The sequence below is a fragment of the Silurus meridionalis genome, chromosome 4 (genome assembly GCF_014805685.1).
Source record: "Silurus meridionalis isolate SWU-2019-XX chromosome 4, ASM1480568v1, whole genome shotgun sequence".
Taxonomy (NCBI): domain Eukaryota; kingdom Metazoa; phylum Chordata; class Actinopteri; order Siluriformes; family Siluridae; genus Silurus; species Silurus meridionalis.
Window position 1 is genome coordinate 17,238,401 of NC_060887.1, and position 24,430 is coordinate 17,262,830.

The following is a 24,430-nucleotide window of genomic DNA, read 5'->3' on the forward strand; positions in this document are numbered from 1 at the left end:
GCAGGAAAATGTAGGACATGCTCCTTTACGTTGTATATGATGTTTAAAAATACATATATATACTGTATATCATGTATGTACTCGTTCTACTTACCTCAAACACTTGCTGAACAACTTCTGCCTGGAGCCTGTGAAAAAGCTGCAGGTCAGCAGTGTCAGCCATCTGGTCAGAATATACTCTCCTTGACTCATGCACCCACAGCTGGACCAGATCAGAGCTATGCCTAACACACTCAGGTCTAGATAGCAACAGGCCCTGAAATCACACATACACAGAATTGTGTACAAAATTAGGCAGCTGCTTTAATTTCTTTATGTCTATGTTGTTAATATGACATGCTTTGAAAGTTGCATAGGTATCTACACTCACTGAACACATTTAGGAACACTGGTAGGGCCTTATTTTGCTCTTGAAACAGAAATGTTTATAACAAGATTTCAAAACCATATTTCGAATGATTGGAAACAGTCAAACCAGCACATCTGGCACCAACAGATTTTTTTCCTCATGATGTAAACATTACCTAAAACCTGTATGTGCTGCCATTGAGTAATGCATTTACTCAACTCACCTGAAAGAGATGGGAGAGATCCCACAGGCTGAAGAGGTGGTGGAACTTGTTAGCAGAAGGGAGAAAATGGTGGATCACTCTGTCATGTAGAGCAATCGCTGCTTGTACAACAGAAGTGACACTCGTGGCCACAGCCGCGTTGAACGGCAGGCTTTGTACGTGCTGGCTGAGAATAAAGCTGTAGATGGAGATCAAAGCCTCATGGGTAGGGTTGTTCATTGATAAAACCGAGAAATGTCTCTGCAAGAGATACAAGACAGATGCAATTAATAGTTGTACAAATTTAAAACGTAAAAAAAACAAACAATAAAAGTAAAAAAAGTTTAAACTGTACCTGTAGCCTGGGATTGATTGTGTAACTGCCTGCTTGAGGATTCAAACAAGCGATATACTGGGTGTTGTGTATCTCTTTCATAGACAGCTTTTGACTGTCATACCTAAAATAGAACAACAGCATGAATAAGAAATTGTACTTTATATTAATAAAAGCTGACATATATAAAGACACAAATTTTTCCTAACCAGTGTTTATAGTCCAAATGCTGGCGTATGAGGGTGTGAGGCTGAATTGTGCCATAACTGTCTGTGGCTGTCAGATTCATATCGTCAACAAAGTAGATGAGCCTCTTATTTCCTGAAGGAGCATACTTCCTGCCTGCTTTCTTCTCCAATGGTCTCTCCAGCATCTCTGAAAATAAGGAAAATAATACAATTATTTTTGAAACTCTTGGCCTACAATTGCATAGTTTTACTTGTATTAAGTAAAATCTATTAATTAGCTGATTACTAATTGAAGTAACAAAAAACAAGCACTCTAAAGGCAGTATTAAAGTACAGTTTTTACTGTAGTGGTTCTATAAAGTATAATTCAATAATAAGTTGTGTAACTTTAACTCTAATTTTTATGTTAATCAACATTGCAGAGTAATTTACAATTAATGGTTTGTATACAAATTGAAAGAAAATATGTGGAATTTTTTTATTTATAATTCCAGACCCAATCAAAATAAAGCTTTTCCTGCCACAAGTCTTCAGGTGCCAAATGCTTAGTCAGCAGCAGTGATGTCTAGGACAGTGGAGATAGATGAGCATCCTAGGCCAAATTAATCAGGTATCTATAGTTTTAAATGCTTTAAAGGAAACAGCAATGATAATGATCTGCAAATTATTTCACTCAAAACTATATTGCCATTTACGGCTCAGAATCGAACATGTGGAAACATGTAGCTCGGTTTGTAAAACTAGCTAGCCAAAACTGTGATTTAGCAGTAAAAAAACAAAACTCTGATGGTCAGGAAAAGGTGTAAGGGGCATCTATTCCATACAAACCTGGTTAGCCACTGAAACCTCAATAGCAGCCAGTTAAAGTTACATTTTATTTTTATATACTACTGAAAATTGTGGCGAGGTTATCTTCAGCATAGCTTATGTGGTTAGTTAAAAAAAATTTACTCCCTAAATATAGCAAGTCCTTGATTAATGACTCAAATAGTTTTACATAAAATGACATTTAATCTTCTCTACTTTTACTCAAGTGAAGTAATTTCACAGTAGTAGTACTTTTACTCAAGGCAGTGATGAAAAGGCATAATGAAAAGTTTTCGCTTGCCAATTTTTATTAAATATTTTGCAAGAAAATGGAAATTCCTATTATAGGCCAATAGGAGGCATTGTGCTACCTGTTTTAAGGAGGTTCAAAGTGCCCTAAAGAGGAAACACAGGACTCACTTTGCAGTGTAGATGATGTGCTGTAGTGATGGAGAGACACGCTGGCAGATACAAAGGTATCTGGTAGTGTGGACAACAAGTGTTTAACTATAGCTGATTTTCCAGCGCCCACTCCCCCAACCAGCATCAGAGGCTGGGAGCTTTCCAGTAACAAGCGCATGAAGTGCTGTAACCGCACCGTCTCTGCAGTAGGGACCAGCATTGCCTGGATATACAAATCATGGCATAGATGAACTCTAATATAAAATATGTATCATTTTATAAGAGCTTGGCTTATTGTAATTTAGTTTAAATAAATGACGGTTTAAATTCTTTTAAAACATTTTTATATTGAATTTTGTTATATAGCTATCACATGGCCCTTCAAAACATGGAAGAATAAACTGGATTTTGCCTAATCATTTATGCTAACATGATCTCATGATAAAGATCAGACAGCAAGAGAGTGAGTGTGAGAGGAAGAGAGAGAGAGAGAGAGAGAGAGAGAGAGAGGGAGAGAGAGAGAGAGAGAGAGAGAGAGAGAGAGAGAGTGTTCTCTTTGTGCCCTGGTTTGGTAATCAGACCCAGTACTGAGTTGTATTTGACAGCAAACTAACCTCACGGCTAGGACTGCTGTTGTCTTTCACTTTGCTCACTGACCCTCTCTAATGTGGTAAGTACTCTAAATTAGCCTGTTATTGTGTGAAATTAAAACTGCTTGCTGCGGGGGTGTGAATTTTCTCAGCAAAGAGTCAAACTGGTAGACAAAAGAAAACTATTCAAAGCATGCTATTCAGGAATTGAAAAAAGACTTTCAGAAAGAAAAAAAAAACACTTTTGTTGGACTTCAAAAACTTTTTGATATCACTTGAATGACCTGCAATGGTTTTTCTGCGTCTGTGTAAAAAGGCGGTATTTTGTCAGTCCACGGTAAGAATCGTCTGGTCTGAGGGTCCAGGTAGTAATCAAACACGAAGCCATGTGCTGGTAACTTAATGCTTCTCATCTCTTTAGTCCACCACTGACTGAACTCAGCTCTGTAGTCGCGCAGCTGCAAAGAAATGTGACATCCATTTTTCAACTTTGTAAAACTTCCTTACATATTTGATACACCAATTCTTATAGACATAAAGCCTACATCAATACATTATGCTCAATTGAAGAAAACACATGTAACAGTTATAACATATTTATTTTCTACCTGATCTTGATATGTAGCACCACCGAAAGCCCAGATGCAAGCAAAAACAAAGTAGGTCTCATATATTTCACGAGGAGAGTCGGCTGGAACGTTCTCAGGGGTGAGCAAACAGTCCAGCAACAAGCACAGAGTCTCAAAAAAAGAGATAACAGAAAATCATATAAATGCTTACTTGTATTAAATATACACCCAGTGTATACTTGAACACCTGTATACCTACATATCTTAAAAGCATACAGATACAAGTTCAAAGATTCTCGTTCATTTCAAACATCAGAACGAACAAAATGTGATAGAGAATTCGCCTTATCGGAGTAATTAAAAAATTCTGATTTCCTGCACATCCACTAGAGTTTATATAGAGTATTGTGTTAAGCAAACACATCCAATGAACAGTCATTCTCTAGTTCGAAACACCTTGTTGATAAAAGAGGTCAAAAGAGAATGGCTAGACTAGTCAGCTTAGAGTAATTTTAAAAGCCAGTGTTTACAACCGTGTTGATAAGAAAAGCACAATACATCAGACTTTGAGGAGGATGGGCAAATTAAGCAGAAAACCACTTTAGGATCCACTTCTATGCACTGCAACCACTTGACTGGCTGAAAAAAATGATTGCACAAATAATCAACTGTCCAGGTGGTCTGAAAATAAGTGGACAGGACTATGGGTTTTTTTTTAATTACCTGTACCATGCTGTTTTCCGGGATTGGGATAATAGTCTTAAATGAGCTTCTCATTTGCTCTATGCAACGAGAAACATATTTGTCAAACAGGATGGTGAGGTGGGCTTTCTCAGTCTGGTGCTTTCTTCTGTCAATCCAACTAGTCACGTAACTACAGAAAGTATAGGAATCAGGGTCATAATCATGATATATTATATCATATATTGCACATATTCATACACTATTATCGTTCAGACTGTTCTTCGAATCAATGACTCACAGATTCCAGCTGAGATCTTGTGGGTTAACATATAGGATGCCAGCTCGAGACACAGTGGCAGGTGTTGCATTCCTCAGGTGGCTGATCTCAAACACCAGTCTCATTGAGGAGGTCAGAGGAATCCTCTCATTACTGGCCAAAGTTAGCACCTGGGTAGAAGAGAAAGCAGAATTGTTATACATGTTTGGTTACGCATCATGAACTATAACCCGGCAAAACATTTCTGCAATTAGTAGTTATAGTTATTCACAAAAGCATTAGGCAAACAAAACAAAACCTTATTGTCATCCATGACAGTGTTGAGAGACTCAGTCCACATGGGGTCTACATCTCCATCCAGAATAATCCATTTAGGACCAGGGTGAGAGTTATTGGCCTGTTCTCGCATTAAGCATGATAATAAGCCTGCCACATGAAACAGGTCACCATCAATCACAGCTTTTTAGCATGAATGTACAGTCTCAACATCACACAAAACAAACTCCGATATAAAGTATTTAAAAATATATTTTATAGGCACCATCTTTCCATTCCCGAGTTCCAGGATGGATGAAACCAAAAAGTTTGTCTCTACTTATTGCCTTTGGGTTCAGATCATTCCACACAGGTTTCTTTTTCATGTTGATGTAGGTTTTATAGAGAGTCTTCAGGATCTGTCAGAGAACAGGGATTTAATTAATCAGCTTTGGCTGTTGAGCAACAAAATATACATCGAAGGGTGGGGGTTAGGGGTCGACTAATCTTAGAAAAATGTAATAAACACACTTGCCTGGCTTTTCCCTGTGCCGGCATTTCCAACCACAAATATAGAGTGACGGACACTCATAAGCTCTTCAAGCTGAACTACCTACAACAAATATCCACTGCATTTCAATAAAGTCTGTCCGTGAAGGACAAACGCAAATGCTATTTAGAATGGCAGTTACTTTATCTCTGTGTTATTAAACTCTTTTTATTTTACAACTGGATAATGTGTTTGAAATATTTCCCAGAATTGCTAAAAGACATATATGTAAGATTAACCTTGAGAATGAAGGGATCCTCTGGCTGGAGTTTGAGTTCCAGGGCGCTTTGCCGAACCAGTTGCTCAAAATCATGATCAGTTCGCCTCTTCACCTCAACGCCAGGAAACAAGTCACTCACTAGACCCAGGAACACTGGGATATCCTCAGTGACAATTTTAGGCAAGTTGAAATCACGCAGAGCACGCATCAATACCTATTCATGTGCAGAGACCAAATGTCAACTATGTCTCATGTTCCAACCATGGACCACGTGTTTGTACAAGCCAAGCAATTGGCATCAAATCAGGAATTATTGAATTATTTTCCATTTGTAAATTATAAAAATTATTAGTTTTTTTGAGACAAACGTTACCTGATCTTCTGGTCTTGTCTTATCCTCCCTTTTAAGAGTGCCAGCAACCACCAAGACAGACTTGATGGCACGCAAGCCCCAGTCATAATGGTTCTGTGCAATTGCAGTAAATCATGGTTACTATCGTCGAGACTCCAATACAGTGTAACTGATCCCAACATTTCAACTTCTTATTATTTACATAATTACTGTCATTCACTAATATGACAATATGCATTTCAGTGCACCTGTTTGGAGAGAAGCTCCTTGCAGAGGTTGTATAGGGTGATGAACTTTCTGCCCAGGACCCTTGCATTCAAAAAGCCTTCAGCCATCAGCATAATCTCACATATCATTTCCAAATCCGGCACCACCATGGCACACGGCCTGCAAAACCATTTAGCATTCACAAAATGTAGATCTCAGGAAGCAGAACATTTATGAATAGAAATGATGGTGCAAAAGTAAATCATTATTTTATGTTTGTATTGTAAATAGAAAAAAAGTTTGGTAGGTCACGTTTAAATCATAAATCTATCCTGCCCAACAATCAGCCAAATTTGGCTATATCACTTCAATTGCTAATCAAATTATTAATTACAAAACTAGAACAAATTAATAATTATGCTGAACATTACTCAACATAATGTTAATATAACTCATGTTACAACTTTCTTCCTCATAAGTTTCCTTTTACTTCTAAATATTTGACCATGTTTTTCAAATGCATTTATTTTCATATTTATTCATTTGTCGGTTTATATCTGAGAATACTGTTGTACCTGAAGAGCGCTTTGAGATTCTCAGGTAATTCAGTTCGTCCAGCATAGTCTGGGTTCATGGTAATAAAAATCCCAACTGTGGGCTTTAAACTCATTTCCTCATCTAAAAAGAACAACCTTGAAAAAAAAAACATAATTTAAGCACTTGATCTGGATATACAGTATGAATAAGTAAAACAGAATCAGTTGCCTGCAGATTCCTACCTCTTCCTCTTCTGACGAATGGCATCTTGTATAGTCTTCACTTGTACTGCCACTACTGATAGCACCTCCACAGAAATGCGGTTAAATTCATCAAAGCAGCCCCATGTGCCAGTCTGAGACAGACCTTTAAAGATATTTCCTATGGACTAAAACAAGCATCGGATCAGAACACTATTCCAATGGTGAGTGAACGACAAAATACTGATTGATTCCAACAGAGCAGTTATTTGTGTAACAACTGACAATGCCATTACCTTGTAGTCCATCTGTTCAGAGCAGTTGAAGACATACACCATCACACCAAGGGCCCTGCCCAGGTCTTTAGTAGTTTCAGTCTTGCCTGTGCCAGCAGGGCCAGCTGGAGCTCCACTCATTATCAGGTGCAAAGACTGGGTTAAGGTCACATAGCACCTGTGTATGAACATAGCATCACCATTCAATGGACAGAGCAACACTTGTGACTAATTAAACATTATTAGCCATTGGCTAAGAGACGTCCAGAAGTAGCAGTACCGGTCTGTAAGAGGAGTAATCACCAAGCGTGGTGTATTGCCCAAATACTCATAGGAGTACAGAAACTGAGCATCACAAATGTTGGCAACGCAGTGCTTCTGTTCTTCATCCCAATAATGACGCAGCTGTGATATCCAGGCAAAAGAACTGGCACTGCTCACCTGGAAGAAATGGAGGACAACTGCTTAAGTCACAGCCAAAACCCGCTTATATAGCTTGTAAAAATTGTCATCCAACTCCTCTCTGTTGAAATACACTATATGGCAAAACGTTTGTGGCCAACTATTCATCACACAGTGTGCTTTTATTTTAAAACATCAGTTTGAGGAAAGTCCACATAAAAGAGTGATGGTCAGATGTCTATAAACGTTTGGTCATGTAGTGAATTCTTATTTATATATTCTATTATAAACTACTGCTAAAAAGTTTTGGAACATTCTACATGTTAGCATTTTTGTTTAAATGACCACATTTCAAATATTCTATATTTTTACCATATTATATATATATATATATATATATATATATATATATATATATATATATATATATATATATATATATATATATATATATAATGTATACTATATTTTTGTATATATTTATTTAACCAAAGAATATGTACAAGTGAATTATGAAATGTTTCATTGTTTATATTTACTCAATTGTGTCACATTTTTATGTTTTAATTTAATATTAGCACTGTCTATGAGCCTGTGCTAGAAGCTTAACACGTTTACCCTCCAAGTGTACTTTTCTTAAATGAAGAACTCATTTAGAGTAGTGTTAGGAGTTAATAACTTCCACAAAGAATTAGGCTTCCCTTTTTAAATTCTGTGTCATTTTATTTGACCTGTGGCAGTAACAGTAATTAAATACTTTTAAATAATAGTAATATATTCTCTTAGACAATTCCTTTTTGTAAAAGGTTCTTTTATATTTTTGGTCTCAGATTAAAATAAATTTTCCCCCATCTTTACCAAATAAGGGAATACTTTCTTATGAATCTATACCATTAATGAACACAAATCTAAACATATTACTCAACAAATACACATTGCTAAAGCATTACTACTGACCCATTATAAACATGACCAAACCTTTTGTGCGATGAGATTGAATACTATGTCTCTGGCATGGACTTCGACAGTGCAGAGTGTCATGATCTTCTGTCTGTCCTCTGGACTCAGTTCTCCCAACAACATGTTTATCAGGGAGTTAAGCTGAGCAATCTGAAGATGTGGGGGAGATATTTCAGAGATTATGAGGGCACAGTAATGGGCTGTGTGAGCATACAGTGAGCTTTGTGGCCTGTGCTTACAGTAATTATATCAATTTACATGCCAGAGAGAAGTGGATAGTAATAACAGCAGCGACAGGCACTCAGGGTCACATACTCATCAGAGAAATCCCTCCATATTTTATGGAGCAAGGTCATATATTCCAGTCAAGAGGCCAAATGAGCATGGAGCTCATTTATCAACAGGGTGTTACTGTGTATATGTGTTTGTGCATATTTGTGGAGGAATTTATCTGAGTGTTTGTAGAGGGATGTTTAGACACATAAGTGTGTGTGTGTGTGTGTGTGTGTGTGTGTGTGTGTGTGTGTGTGTGTGTGTGTGTGTTTGTGTGTGTGTGTGTGTGTGTGTGTGTGGTTATCTCTGTTACAGGCAAATGCAATATAATCTCGCACCCCCAGCCCCTGTATATTAGATGTAAAAGCAGCTCAGCTTGGGCTGCATTTATCACTGTGATGTCTGACAGTGACTTCACTCAAGGGCCCGGAGGAAAAGCGTTAGATTATGCAAGCTGTGCTGTGCAAGGACATGCTAACCTTACATACTTCTAGAGACAGACGGCTCCTGACACTGCAGAGACAGTGAGGACTGCCTCACTGCTTTACTACAGCCTACATGGCTCAGCAATACACACTTCATCACAGGAGAGGATGAAAAAGCATTTTGCAGCTTGCAGAATTTCCATCAACTGCTCACCCCCCCACTCCTCTTCCTTGCAACAGCTCTATCTCTAATATGAATGTAGGCACTGTTGCAAAAGATATGAGAGATAGGAGAAAATAAATGAGTCATAATAAGATCATGGCCTGGTAATGATGCAATTGTGTTCAGATCTACATTATTGTGCATTCTTTAACAAAGAAAATCAACATTATTTACCAGATTAGGAATAGAAAATAAAGAGATTAATTTGAGATGAAATCAGAAATTAAAAGAAAATACTGTAGATACTGAAAGCTATATTATTTTGTTAAGAGCTTTCTTCCCTCATGCTGCTGCTACTGTGTTTAGTGCAACATAGATAACAGTTCTGTTTCCAATATTTACACTTCAATCCATAGATATTTTTAGCTCTTTATGGTATATATAAGATGCTGAGTAATCATAAAGATCAAGTGTCTATCCAAGGACTCATTTATAATATACGCGTACTTAACATCTTGTTGACGTTTTTATTTTACTTGTACCGCTATCTACTCTAATGTAGGTTACAATATATAACGTAAATTCTACACTGGAAACACAAGCAACAATATCCATTTAATTAAAAACTAAGGTCAGATCATTTTCACCTGTTTCTTGCTGTAATCCCGCAGTGCTGTGTCAAAGCCCTCCACCATGCGTTGAAAAGCCAGGCCTACATCAGTAGACCACCAGATCTGAGAAGCAGTGAGAGCAACCTGAGCTGGGTGCTCAAGAACCCACTGCTCCCACAGCCGTTCCTCATACAGAGCTACGGCCTCAGCTATGTGCCTCCTCACTGCTTCTCTCATCGTCTCTTCAAGGTTGGTCAGCCACAGCTCAACCTATTACAGAACATTAGAAAAGTACCTGTAATCACTATTAATACTTTAAAAGAGATAAAACATCTTAAATCTTAGGAGGTAATAATAAAAAAAACATGTAGAAAAATATACAGCTACAAAAATTACCTCCTGTCTCTAAAAAAAAGTCATGGCCACGTGATATCTTCATGGAGATACAAGACTTACCGGACCTGTACAGTCACACTGCAAATAGAAAGGCACATATTCTTTCTCTTTGCTGTACATCCCTACAGCCACCATGTCTTTTATCCTGTGATCATCCTGACAGAAATGCAGGTCAGCAATACTGTCAAACAGCTTAGCCAGATGATGGGTGACCTGAACAAAATAATACAGCTCACTGACTCATTTTTAACAGATCAAGAGAAGCTGCTTGCTGTAACACACGTAGTGCAAGAGCAAAAGCAGACAAAGAAAGGATATAATGATGCATGCATAATGATGGAATTACAGATGTACTGGTACTTCTAATTATAATCAATTCACAATGAGAGCAAGACAATGCACTCTGACCCTGATATGGTTGAATGCCTGAAACTAAACACTAGCAGGTATGTGGGAGGATCTGCTCAGGAAGAGTTCTGACCAGGGTCAGAGTCAAACCAAGTGTAAAAATGTCTTTCTTTGATCATAATCATATTCTGGTGAGAAATAATGCCCTTCTAATTATTAGTGTTATGAACAAAAAAAGTTTAACCAAAACATATAAAGGTCACAAGAAGAAAGGGAGAACTCTTTTTTTTTTTATATAAAATTATAATCAGCACCAATGAATCAAAGCTGCAGATAGACTATATAAAAATAGAATGCAGGATTCTACTCAACGTTAAAGCTGTTCTGGATTGAATCTCCATAAATTGTATGAGACTTATATTTTAGTAAGAGATGAATGATTAAGTATGATGTCCTAGATGTGTTAATTTAATGTGCGTGCTTATAAGGGTATGGGTTTTTCTTTTGCTAGAACTGTACCTCTTTGGGCCGGTTGCCTTTGGAGAGAATATCCAGTAAGTCGGCAGAAGAGATGAAGTAAAAGCGAGGAAAAGCTATTCTCTTTTTTTCAAGGTATTTGGCAAGTGCTTTCTCACACACAGCAAGTCTGTACGGAAAAAAAGTGACTGATCATCTGATGTCTTATCATCATATTATGTTCTAAAACTATAGCAGATATCTTTACAATTTACTTTTGAGAGGCAAACCTTATTTGCAAATCCTCAAGTATCCCCAAAAGATGGGGCTTGTTGGTGGCAGCAATCACATTCTTTGTTTCTGCACTTTTAAACATCAGGTCCTAAACACATAATAAATGGGAGTTAAAAATTAGCAGTCACATGCTAGCAGTTTCATCATGCGCACAGTTTATACTGAAACAAATTAAAGAACATTTTCTAGATCCTTATATGCAGGAGTGTAAATCATTTGAGTGTTTAAAAGGTATATAAGGCACCAGACTGCAAACTCAAAATTGAGGATAAGCATCCCTGGGCCTAGGGTTAGGGTTAGGGTTAAGCAAGTTAGGTGTATCTCTAAAAGCCATTAATTCCAAATAACTAGCTAAAGCTAAGTGTTGTTTTTTTTTTAATTTTCTTTTTTGTTTTTATTTTTGGTAACCTCAGTATGTAGCATTAGTGATGCATATGATACCGTTCAGACTGGATGGCATTTAAAAGCAAAACAATGGATTAGCATTTAACAGTTTTAGCCCATATTCACATTAGACATATTTTCTTTAGTTTAAAACACTAACGTAGGACCTCTCAATGTCGGTGATGTCACCTTAAAGTCAAGGTCAATAGTGTGAAATCGCTGTGTTTCCTCAGGGAGCTGGTAATGAATGTCATCCGATCCCATAAATATGCTCTCGAGGTAAGCCCATGTCCTCTGCACCTCCAACCAAATGAGTAACACTGTGTCAGCTTGAGTCAGCTGGCCCTGCAGATCCAGCACCTGCCTGTGGAAGAACTCCACCTGCTTACTCTGCAGCATGGCCTGCAACTGTACCTGATATGAAACAAGATTACACAAACACTAATGATGATGATGTACAGTGCTGTACAAAATCTCAGAATGAATATCATTTTAATGTGTGTCCTGGGATCATCAGTACATTTCCTTTAAAATTGGAACATCCTGATGAAAAAGACCAATCGGATATTCCCACAACCACTTAAAATCTTGCTATTCCTAGAGCACCAATTCAAGATGCTAGCCTTTTTTTTTTTTTTTTTTAGGTTTAACAATTTTCTCACAACCTGGGGCTTAGTTTGACCTGTTTTTTTCCATGTGGGAGTAAAGAGCTTTGAGATATGGCTGACTCATTGTGAAAAGCATTGTGCTTGGCTGGATCTGGCCCCTACGCATGCAGCTTGTGAATAAAGACACTAATGCATGGTCTGTACACCATAAATCAGACGTTTGAATGAAGGCGGCTGACAATAGAAGATCTGTCCACCCTCGCCTCAGCACAGCAGAGAAGGCACATAAGCCCTAAACACAGTACTCATTTCCCGGCAACCGCTTGCGAGCACTCCTGATAAGCTATTTAAATATACCAAACTATAATATAAATAATCGCTCATTTCATTTCAGCTTAACATCTAAACACACAGCTTTTACTCTGCTGCATCCCAATGAATATATGATCTCCAGGATCCAGGTTACATTTATTGAAACAATAAAGCAATTAGACTAGAGTATACCTGATGATCTTCCAGCTTCTCAACGAGTTCATCATCGCACTTCAGCACAGGTGTCAAGGTACGGAAATGCTCTTCATAAGTAAACTCCATCAGGGACCATGTCTTACTGATCTCACTTAATGCCTATTCGAAAAGAAGGAGACATATATTTACTCAACTCTATACTGAAGCAGGTGTGTATCACGGATGTTGTTAACATGCATGAACCAAAGAATTAGAACCTTTTCAATGGCCAATTCTTTGACCGCTTTAGCCACTGTATTGTGCACCTCTTCCTCATGCATGTGTAGCTGCAGAATCAGTAAGTCTGCAAGAGTTGTTTTCTCTGTCACGGTAAAGTCAATCTGTGAAAACACACCACAATGTGATCTTAGTACAATCTCAATTTAAGTTACAAGTAGTAGGTTACAAATTACAGTTTTGTAAATCACATATCTTCAGTATATATATAAATATTATTATTATTATTATTACTACAATTCACTTGCCTTTATGGCCTTTGCCAGCTGTGCCCAGTGTCTCTCTCTCATAGCAGTATTCTGTAGCTGAGTCACAGCCCGTAGTGCAGTCAACAGATCTTTCAGTTCGTGGTCCAGTCCAGCATACACATCCCAACCCCGGGCATCTTTATCAAGTCTCTGCATTTCCTGGAGTATACACATTTACTGATTTTCAAATTCATGTTTTCAAAAGGACTTTCCTTCAGATCACAGAACATGTGTTGTTCTGCATAGGTTTCACCTCCTTACATACTACATCAAATTTATTTCTGACCTGAGCTGCTTCGGTCCAGACATTCTTCAAACAAAATTCAGCTGAATTTAATCATTCTAGTCTAGCCAATATAAACACATGGTGACAAATTAAAACAATATAGAAAAAAAACAATATACAGTATTTTAGTCAGGTATTAGGCCTGCACAAGCAACCAGAACAGCCATAATAACATGCAACTCTACTCCACTCATATAAACTATACTACCAAAATGAATATTTATATTCAAAAAGATATTCTTTCAGATGTTTTTTTCATAATAATGGTTGTGAATGATATGTAAAACAGTAAAAAATCCCCATAGCCATGTGATGATGACATGAGACCTGTTCACTGGGAAAACTAAAACATGTTATACAACCCTTTCCTAATCATCAAAACATTCAGTTAAACCTTTTACCCTGTGGCAAAAAAAAAAAAGATTATCATTTACCTTTTTCTGGGAGACTTACATCACAAGCTCATTGATAAAATACAAGTTACTACTGATTATGAATGCAAATAGAAAAATACCAAAGCAGAGTCGCTCACTTTTGCAAGCCTTTTTAATTCTGCATCCATCTGCTCAACATTAATTTCTCTCCACTGTGTCTCTCTCCAGACGTCCATAATACTCTGTGGAGAAAGATATTGAAAGGATAATTAGTGTAGACACATTACACTACAGGATGCAAATACTTAAAAAAACAAAAAGCAAAGTCCCAGCTTTGGAATAGTATTACAACCACAGCTAATATAAATGTGACTGAATGACCTGAACACACAGAAGCAGGTCCCAGAGCTGCTTTAACACGATGATCTGTCTCCGACAAAATCCGAGCTGCCTGAAATCTGGGCTGCTCACTTCAAACAGCTTGCAAGACTCTTGCAGCATCACTGCCTCTTGCTCCAGTCTCACCACTTCGCTGTTCCACTGAGGAACCATAAAACAAAGACAGGTCAAAGTCATTGTGCAAAGGAATATTCTGAATTGTGGGTGAAATAAAGATGATTACAATGATTTTACTTAAACAGGAATTGGCATACATTATCTAGTTGAGTGTAAGGGCTCTTAGTGTTGCGGTGAAGGGGAGCTTCCATTCGAAACATCTCTTCAAACCGACGCAGTTTTATCTGCCAGAGTGATATAAATCATTAAGTATGGTTGATAATCTATCATTCGCACTGATCATTTAAAAGTAAGGAACATGCTTTTATTTTTAAATAGGCATTCTATTTATTTAAAATGAATCAAACTTAAAAATATAAATAAAAAACATCATATACCTCAAACGCTGCATACTTCTTGCGTATGACTGCCACCTCTGCATTCTGCAGAGAAGCGACCTCGTGCTTTACTGTCCAAGCCAGCTTCTTAATGCTATTCCATCTCTCAGGTAACTCCTTAATAAAGAAAAGAGAATCTAGCGATGACAAATATTACGTCATACTGCACAAATCTAAATAAATGTAATCACTACAATGTGAACCAAAGGCTCCAAGATACATCTACGCTAATATTTGCTTCAATCAGGTTCTGGTAAGAAACTGATTAAGAAACATCCTGTTATCGTATTAGAACTACCATAGGCATATGTAGACTGGTACCTCTAGCTGAGTGTGGATATTATCAGGGAGTGTCTCTCCATACTGCTGCAGCAAGCTGACCACAGCTGTGATTGGATCAAACATCTGGTCTGTACTGGGCTGTCTTGATCTGACAGCTAGCAGGCAGCCCATCACCTGCACCAGGGCCCGGTAATCTCCAAAACTCACTGGCTCTCTTAACCCTGAGTCAACCCTAAGGATAAACTCCTCAAGGTCTGTAATACTGCAGAGAAATGATCAACCAGCAAATAAAGAGAAACATGTCAGAAAAGTGTAAGAGATTCACAGATTTTGACAAAATGAATTTTGACAAGGTAGGAAAAAATTGAAACTGTTTGTAAACCCTATTTACATGGTATAAGGAAATACTGCAGATAACAGTCAAAGAATACATTAAAGAGTCTATTTTTTTTTTACTATTTAATAATATGGATTCACTTTCACTGGAAAATACAGCAAGATTTCTTCTCACTTTTCAGTCACATATGATATGAGGTGCTCCTTAAACATCCAGCTCCATTTTTTTATCATGTTTAAAAGACTCAATTTAAACGGACGGATATCCACTCTAAGCCAGCCGTCATATACTCGCCAATCCTCAAGCTTGCTCACTTGTACATACAGTTCTTCATAATGGTCAATCTGTGTAGGAAATGTGAAAAATATTTATACTTAAATAGCCAACTTGGTAGATAGCTAGATGCCCTTTAATTTATTCATAAAATCACTCCATAAAACAGAATTTATATTTATGTCTGTGTGAAAACTATGCAAAATAAAAAGATTTTACCTGCTCTTTAAACTTGTCAGTTGTGGGTGGATTCTCTGGTAAATCTATAGCCTCCCCAAATGCTTCCATGTTTTCGGTTGTAAGAGCCTGTCCATATAGGAGAAACTGCTTCAGAAATTCACTCCGATCGTCCAACCACAAGTGCGTATACTTTTCAAATGAGCTTTGATACTGGGAAACTTTCATGATCGCATCTTTTACTCGTTCCATCACTTCCTGTCGTAGGTCTAAGAGGTCCAGCATATCATCCATATCACCCTAACAAAAAATATCAGACATTCATTTAAGCATTCATGTTACAATAAGGTTGAATCACTGCTATATCATGTATGAACATGAACAACCAAACGTGAACAAAATAAAATAATAATAATTACCTGATAGTCTTTCATATCAAGAGGAGAGGCCACCCTTTTGATTTGAGTGGACATTTGGAACACGTCCTGCAGCAGTCCCTTGACTAACTCATAAAGGCCGTCTTCTGCGCTAAAGTCCAGAGATGGTCTAAAAACAATCTCAGATGCACTAAGCACCATTTGAGCCTCTAGAAGTGGAGCCTGTCTAACAGATCCTTCCATGTTGTTAACAAAGAACTCTAAAGAGTAAGTGATCGCATTAAAAAAGCCTTCCACTACCATTTCATCCACATACTCCACATAGTCTTTCCATGCTTCTGAATCATCATCTGCTGTATAGAGGTTTTTGTTCTCCTGTAGAAAATAAAACAAATATTCTATGCATAAATAACAATTTAGAGAAAAATTTAAGTAGCCACATCTATAAAGTCACTCCTACCTGTAACAGACTGTGTATGGTCTCTCCATCTTTCCTGATGCTACTGTATTTCCGTGCCACTCTTGCTGCTCTGTCCTCTAGCATCAGCAGTGTGTCTTTCTTACTGTCCTTCCTGCAGAAGATTGGCTGCTTGCTCCATCCCTTCATCAGCTCTTTAATCATCTCAACATTGTCCCTGGATTTTTGAAGCTTGCGCTCCAGTTTATACACCATATCTTTTACCTGGCAGATGTAGTTCAAACAGGCTTTGTCTTGCCATGTCAGGTCAGTCTCAGCCCGATACAGCTGTTTGTCTATGGCCTCCAGCTCAGCTTTCATAAGGGAAACCTCTGCCTCCACAGCCATGTGGCGTACCTTGTTGTACAGCTGGACGAGCAACTGCAAACTACTCACGCACTGTCAAGGTTTTGGAATGAAGGAAAAGGTCTCATTGAGTACAAACTAAATACAAAATATTGAATATACTCAAAGAGACAACAAAGTCTATATCCACAGATTTAAATTTATAAGAATCATTACAAACCATGAGAAACATGTCTTTCTTCTCATACACCTCTAAGGCAGCACAAGGAATACAGGTCTGGTCCAACATTCGAAGATATCTAACATCCCTCAGGACAGCTAAAAGCTTAGGTCACAAGATTGAATCTATTCATTTAATTGCTTTTAACCAGAATTCGAGTTAAAACAATTGGTAAGTACTCTGATGTATTATAATAATGGGCTGTACCTCTTGGTTGAAGTTCACTGATAAGAAACCAGAAATTAAATCTCTCCTGATTAGGGGTTGGTCAAGGTTCAGCTGGCAAACCTGTTCAACATTACTGCACCAATCGGAGTATACTTGCTTTTCATACTCATCCAGCAGTGAGGACATCTCCAAATATTTTTTATATAAAAGCTTCAGGTCTGCTGTTTCCAAATTCCTAGAAACATTTCTTCATTAGTTATCACTGAAATGTATACAATAACTTAAATCAGGAAGCAAATGTGTCAATTGTATTTATGTTTTCTTTATATTTTGTAAATGAAATTCTGGACTTACATGTCAAGCACAAATTGGAAATTCTGCCACAGGGTCTGGATTCTGTTTTTCAGCATTTTGGCTCCTTTCAAAGCACCTGACATGTCAGGCATGTTCTTACACACTATAGCTGTACAATTCTTTCTCTGCAGAAAAACATCAAACAATAACAGCTTTCATAAGCTCGGAGTGTATAAAGCTAATCACTATTGTCAGTATATACACTCAATGAACTCGTTATTAGGAACATTATACTAATACTAGGTAGGGCTTCTCATTACTTCTAAAACAGCCTCAATACTTCATGGCATGGATTCTATAAGTTGTTGAAAGCATTCGTTTGAGATTCTGGTCCATGACTTGCACTTTCAAGTGCACTTTCATGCTGTGAACAGATATAATTACCAGACCCAAAGTGTGCCAATAAAACATTCCTTTCACTGTTACACCACCTCTACCAGCCAGCACTTTTGACACAAAATGGATTCGTGGATGCTGCTAGCACCAGATTCTGACTCTACCACCTGTGTAGCTCAGCAGACCGAGATTCAACAGACCAAGCAGTTTTCCAGTCTACAACTATCCAGTTTTGGTGAATTTGTGCACACTGCAAATCAAGCTTTTTGTTTTGACTGACAGCAGTGAAACCTACTGCCTTAGAAAAGATCATGTTTTTCTCATTATAATGATTGTTGTGAACATTTTTAAATGTCTGTATCTGCATGATGTTATGTATCACATTGTTGCCATATGATTGGCTCATTAGATAAATGCATGAAATAGGAGGTGTTCCTAATAAAGTGCTCGGTATATGTATATGACCTATTGTGCTCGTGTATATGAGCAATACCTGCTCTCGTTGAGTGTCAAGTAGAATTTTACAAGTTTCCAGCTCAACACCGAGAAGGTGCCTCAGTTTGGTGAAATTGGGTGTGAATGTTTCCTTAATGATCCCTCTGTCCAGGAAAGGTTGAAACACAGCTAGCAGCTTTGAATAAACAAAAAAGTGTCAGTGTTTACACATCAGTTTTGGTTTTATAAGTGACTACTGATAGGAACTTACTTTGAAAATAGATTCCAATCCTGAACAGTCTCTAAAGGCCAAGCAAAAAATGTTGCCAAGCTGTCTATCAAAGTCTGCAACCTGTTCCTTAAAATGTGTATAATCCTCATCAAAATCCTTCACATAAAAACAAATAGAGAATGCATGTAATTTTGGTGTTGTGCTTAAAATAGTAAAAATGTGCTCTCTACCAATTGTCTAGGTATATTGCAGTACCAATATCTTTTAATATTTGATATTAAAGAAATATATTTTCATAATATTTAAGAAAGAGACACAAAGAAAGCATATTGTATCCTTTATTAACAGGACACTGTGTTGCTACTGTAATAAACCAGAATATCACCATGGAACAGATGCTCATATTATGCAAACTATACATCATATTTTATCAAGTGGGACTGTATTATTATAGTTATTATTATATTATACTTCCTAGACAACCCACCCCAACTCTAACACTAGATTTTATGACAATTTCAACAAACTGTTCACTGGTTATAGAAGCATACCTTAGATGCTAAATCTAAAGGATTATGATTACTGTCCATGATTCCTTTGCAAAGCTGCTGAAACTCAGAGTACAGTAGAAAGACCTGTTCAGTGTACATTCTTCCTTTGATTCCACCAAAAATGACTTTCTCCAATTTCTGTAACTTGATGATGGTGAAGAAAAAATCCTGCAACATACAAATCCATAATTTAGTTTGATTCATTTGGAAATGGACTTCAAATGTGCCACAAACACAGAAAAGTATCCCACCTCTAACTTTAGCACTCGAGCCGTAAAACAGTCAAAGTGACTAAAGACCAAAGCAGATGGAAAATCCCAGCACTTGTGTACGCCTCTGGAGCTGGCCCAGATTGCCACCTTCTCTCTGTAAGTATAGAATGTCTCTTTAAAACATCTAATAAGCTTCATAACAGCCTGAAGCTTCTCCAGAGTTTCCTCTGTCTCTCCTCGTAGCAGCTCCTGTCCACACAGGTGTGAGTTACCCTGGTTGATGAAAAGGAGAAAATGCTTACAAATGCTTGATTGTAAACCATCAATATTCTTCTTTGTAGATCATTCAAGCAAGTGTAATGGTAAATTCAACCTGCAGTCCAATTACAAGCATATTACCTTCTGAATGAAGAGGTTGCACAGCTCCTGAAACAGAACTACAATTCGAGCAGGCTGACGATAGAATGAGCAATGAGTCCAAATCAGGAAGATAACATGAAAGAGTGGGGGTATAAATGTGTGGATGGATGAAAAGTCCCGCTTTTCAAAACAGGACAAGACTGGCTGAAGCTGCTCCAGGTAAAGATCCACATCTCTTGCTTCCTGTAATGCTTTATATAAAAATGTATTATATACAAGTGTCAGTTATTTAATAATATTTCTTTTATTGGTCAGTAAGAGCTTTGTAATAGTCAGGGTTAAGGGGTCTAGAGCCTATCCTAAACACTTGTGTTGTATAGGAAGTACATACTAAATGGGATGCTAATCCTTTCTAAGACACCATGCACACACACACATATACACACACACACACACACACACACACACACACACACACACACACACACGTACACCTAATGGCAATCTAAAGGATTCGATCCACCTACTAGGAGATTTTGAAGTTGAAAAGGAAGTGCTTAACCCAGAGAAACCCACAAAGCAATGAGGAGAACATGAATGGACTGCATGCCAAGACCAGGAGCCTAGTCACCTAGCAAAAAGTGCATGCATTACTGGTTATTTTGCTACACTACCTGCACAAGCTTGTTGCAACAGGCCATCATGCAATAATAAAAAAAGATCATGTAAGATTGAACTTAATCACCATCATAGACATCCTTTGTGAGTGCTCTAAAAGATGGGTAATAGCTGCTGTCTGCCACTTCCAGGATTCTCACCATCTTCTGAATAGGTGGACTCTGAAGCTGAGAGTAGAAGACATAAATCAGTTGCATCATTACAAATAAATGATGTGAGTAAAAGCTGTATAAATGCTCATAGCTGCACAAACCTGTTCATGTATGTTTTCTATGTTGTTTCTTCTTGACCTCCAAAAATCCAGTTCAGTCCTCGGTCCTGGGTTCAGCCCTTTTAAGAGGAGTTCAGCAGAATCTTCTTTTAAGACTTTTTGTATCAGATGGGCCCAGTTAATGATCATGGACTCAACTGCATGCATCATGGACCTCCTTTCATGACAGCCTTGACTGAATGTGTATAAATTAAAGGACTGTGTTATTGCAGACTGAAAAGAAAAATTTTACAAAATGTGCCATACACATATACATTTACATGTACATCACATTCATCAACACTGATAATATATAAAAGTATAAAAGTCCATCTTACAAAACAATTGATGCTTCTGGAAAGTCTTCTATCCTTTCTGTCAGAGTCGGCACAGGAAGCACAGTTTTCCCATAGATTTTTCCTTTAACTACAGAGGCCTTGTTTGATAAATTCTCTATGTGCTGTGTTACATCCTGGGATATCACATTTGGCCAGCTGATGATTCTCCTTGTTGGATAAAAGTGGCAGGCAGACCTTGACATAAAACATTGACATATTATGCATGGAAAGATATGTCTGATACAGAGAGATGAATCAGACATTTATTAAAATCCTAGCCTGCTGGAAGATTTTAAACCAAAAAAAATTCTAGAGATAATATTTAGTATAATTTCAGTTACCAGTTTATCCTATTCAAGGTCGTGGTGGATCCATGATGGGACAATTGCCAAGAGGTAAGAATATTCCAAAGATATATTCACACCTTGGGGCAATTTATCATACCTAAACCACTTTCGGGCATGTTTTTGAGAGGGGGAAGCAATCTGGAGAACCCAAAGAAATCCACACAAACACGCCTAATGCCAAAGGTACCCGAGTTCAGATTCAAACCTAGTACACTAGAGCTTTAAAACGAAATGTGCTACTTCCTACTGGCTTCTAACATCACCTAGATTTCCTTGTAATTGTCCATTACCTTGTCCACACTTGTTGACAGCTGTAGAAGCATGGACGGTGACAGCACGCCAAAGACAAATATGTTCCTGCAGTTTTCACAAAGGATGGGCACGTTTTCCTTCTTGAGGACATACAACCTCTTGCAATCGGGGAGAGAAGAAACCTGGTGCACACACAACAAGAGTATGTCAGGTAGCATTAAGAGAGTATAAATACATTGTAAAATTTACCAGTACTTTTACAGTAAACAAGTGTAAATTATATTTACAGTAAAGATTTTAAACCAACCCAGAACCACTGAGGCACTACAACTAGCTCACGATGGGCACATTGATCACTGCGTTAAATCCGCTAAGATTGCCATGAAGTTGGGATCTTTGTTTTTCCATTGACGTTTTCTTTAACTACAGAGAACTATGTGCTGTGTTACATTGTAGGATATCACATTTGGACACAGCTGATGATTCTTCTCGTTTGATAAAAGCAGCAGTCAGACCTTGACATAAAAATGGATACATTATGTATGGAAAGATTTGTCTGATCCTGAGAGGTGAATCAAAGATTAAATCCTAGCCAGCTGGGAGATTTCAAACCTAGAGAAAATATTCTGCATAATTTGTCACCATTTTATCCTGGTCAGGGTCATGCTGGATCTATGATAAGACAACTGCCAAATAATACATCCTAAACATGTTCACACCTGGGGAGGAAATTAATATCAGCCATGATACAGTGTCCCTGGAGGGCCTTGCTCAAGGGCCAACAGGGCAGCTTGGCGATGCTGGGGCTTGAACCTCTAACCTTCCGATCAATAATCATATATCAGATTGTTAAGTTTTGTGGTGCAGAAGCAGTGAAACACAAGGATTCCTACAGGTAACATGTTTTCATAGGAAACAAACATTTTTCCAGCACAGGCCACACTTACCTCAGTGGAAACAGTGAGGACACCTGAAGCAAAAGTGAAAAACAAAAACCTAGCTCGTGCTTCAAAGTAGTCAGTGAGAAGGATTTGGTTTTCTTCCATCATCACCAACTTTCTCCAGGACTCTGCTTTGATTTTCAACATCTGGCAAATCTTCTCGCCCATGAACTGCACCCTGTCGTCATCAGAAAACACAGGCTCAGCTTCTTCATCCTCTTCAAACATGTTGTCCCAGAACCGTTCCAAACCTGACCAAAACTATTTCACTAGACAATAAACTATGAAGAACTCTGTGTACTATTTATTTGTTTTTAATACATTTTGCTAATCTTTTGGCCAAAGCGCGAGATGCAGGGGTAAATAAAGAAAAACGCACGCGCTGTGAGGGGCGGGATAGCGTTCCGTTGCCATAGAAATAGACCCCGTTTGGGCACTAGTTCAAACACACTGGGTTTGTCCAATAGCTGCTTTTATAGTTTAACCCACTGTGGTGGGGACAGGGCTTCTTCCCAAGAATGTCTTCCATTCATGAGGCGTCAGTTTTTTTTTTTTTCCCACAACATTCTACATTGAGTTCCTTTTGGAGTCCTGATACTCTGTAGCATTGTTTTTTTTTTTTTTTTTGTCTTATCAAATACATTTTATTCTTGAAAAAATATAATAAAGTAACAGATAAGTTACACGCACAGTCATGGGACTGTGAGTGCACCGCTGTTGCCCTCTAGGGGCCTAATATACCATTTGACCAAACATTTCCGGGTTGCCCCAGTGAAGAAATTCAGAAATTCTTTACCAGGGGTGAAATTAAGGCTACAAGTTATGAAATACTGAAATAAAGAGACATTTTGTTTTGCTAATTTTTGGATGAGCTACAATTAAAGGTTGAATCATATCTAGTTTCAATAATCTACTCTATAAGAGTCAATAGTTGCACTACATATGAGGAAAATGAGGCATGGATCATTAACTATATCACTGTGTGGACTTTTAACTCTAAAATGATGAAATAACTTGTATTTGATGACTTGGTTATTTGTTTATTTTAATGTAACTTGTGATGTACAACAGTTTAAAAGAAACTCTGCCCCGAGTATCAGAAGTGTCCTCAGGAGGGCAGTCCTTCCTCCTCCGTTTCACTGCACTGCTCTGTGAGAAGCTTTTTTCCCCCTTAAAAACCATTTACATCATTTACAACATGACTAGAAATATGTTCATATGTTGCACACAATATGACAAAAAAAAACCTTCCCACTGTGACTGTGTCTCATCTTGTTGCAGTGAGTTTATTCTTTCAAAATGAAACAATAATATACTGAACCAAAATTAAATATAAATAACCTACTGCCGAGCTACATGCATATGGGAAATGTATCATGCAAACCCTGTTTTTTTTTTTTATTCTTATTTCATTCTTATTTTATGACTTATATAAAAGCATGTGTGAGTCAATGTAAGAATACATTGAACTACAAAAACTGCTGAAATACGAATTGACAACAAACAATCTTTTATACATGCAAGGTGAATTCACTCTGTGAAAAACTCCAGGTTTTGTTTACAAAAACAGAGAGACCCCAGGCATAGGAATTTTTGTGTGATTTTACTGTTTGCTACAAACATTAAGATTGATCGTTCTTAAATCTTATTTTCTGTATCAGCTCAAATCAGGACAGTCCCTGCG

The 24,430-nt window shown here is 37.7% G+C and overlaps 1 protein-coding gene across 1 annotated transcript in view; it reads right to left on the minus strand.

Moving 5' to 3' along the window:
• The window catches only part of LOC124384404 (dynein axonemal heavy chain 11), a 47,413-nt gene extending 24,173 nt beyond the window's left edge, over nucleotides 1–23,240 (minus strand). The window contains 51 exon segments of the mRNA XM_046847201.1: nucleotides 95–256; nucleotides 573–812; nucleotides 907–1,009; nucleotides 1,095–1,260; nucleotides 2,301–2,505; nucleotides 3,157–3,330; nucleotides 3,481–3,612; nucleotides 4,165–4,315; nucleotides 4,424–4,572; nucleotides 4,701–4,828; nucleotides 4,944–5,076; nucleotides 5,193–5,270; nucleotides 5,447–5,641; nucleotides 5,801–5,893; nucleotides 6,028–6,166; nucleotides 6,562–6,678; nucleotides 6,766–6,911; nucleotides 7,020–7,176; nucleotides 7,279–7,439; nucleotides 8,379–8,510; nucleotides 9,869–10,102; nucleotides 10,289–10,441; nucleotides 11,096–11,222; nucleotides 11,323–11,414; nucleotides 11,900–12,124; nucleotides 12,823–12,945; nucleotides 13,044–13,166; nucleotides 13,311–13,469; nucleotides 14,129–14,212; nucleotides 14,352–14,510; nucleotides 14,624–14,710; nucleotides 14,864–14,980; nucleotides 15,185–15,407; nucleotides 15,657–15,826; nucleotides 15,975–16,232; nucleotides 16,352–16,684; nucleotides 16,770–17,165; nucleotides 17,293–17,397; nucleotides 17,500–17,695; nucleotides 17,815–17,939; nucleotides 18,644–18,781; nucleotides 18,857–18,973; nucleotides 19,369–19,536; nucleotides 19,620–19,853; nucleotides 19,980–20,191; nucleotides 20,686–20,785; nucleotides 20,872–21,064; nucleotides 21,207–21,365; nucleotides 21,367–21,401; nucleotides 21,844–21,987; nucleotides 22,753–23,240. Coding sequence (XP_046703157.1) covers nucleotides 95–256; nucleotides 573–812; nucleotides 907–1,009; nucleotides 1,095–1,260; nucleotides 2,301–2,505; nucleotides 3,157–3,330; nucleotides 3,481–3,612; nucleotides 4,165–4,315; nucleotides 4,424–4,572; nucleotides 4,701–4,828; nucleotides 4,944–5,076; nucleotides 5,193–5,270; nucleotides 5,447–5,641; nucleotides 5,801–5,893; nucleotides 6,028–6,166; nucleotides 6,562–6,678; nucleotides 6,766–6,911; nucleotides 7,020–7,176; nucleotides 7,279–7,439; nucleotides 8,379–8,510; nucleotides 9,869–10,102; nucleotides 10,289–10,441; nucleotides 11,096–11,222; nucleotides 11,323–11,414; nucleotides 11,900–12,124; nucleotides 12,823–12,945; nucleotides 13,044–13,166; nucleotides 13,311–13,469; nucleotides 14,129–14,212; nucleotides 14,352–14,510; nucleotides 14,624–14,710; nucleotides 14,864–14,980; nucleotides 15,185–15,407; nucleotides 15,657–15,826; nucleotides 15,975–16,232; nucleotides 16,352–16,684; nucleotides 16,770–17,165; nucleotides 17,293–17,397; nucleotides 17,500–17,695; nucleotides 17,815–17,939; nucleotides 18,644–18,781; nucleotides 18,857–18,973; nucleotides 19,369–19,536; nucleotides 19,620–19,853; nucleotides 19,980–20,191; nucleotides 20,686–20,785; nucleotides 20,872–21,064; nucleotides 21,207–21,365; nucleotides 21,367–21,401; nucleotides 21,844–21,987; nucleotides 22,753–22,974 — 8,172 coding nt within the window. The 5' untranslated portion in view covers nucleotides 22,975–23,240.
• Nucleotides 23,241–24,430: the final 1,190 nt, after the last annotated feature.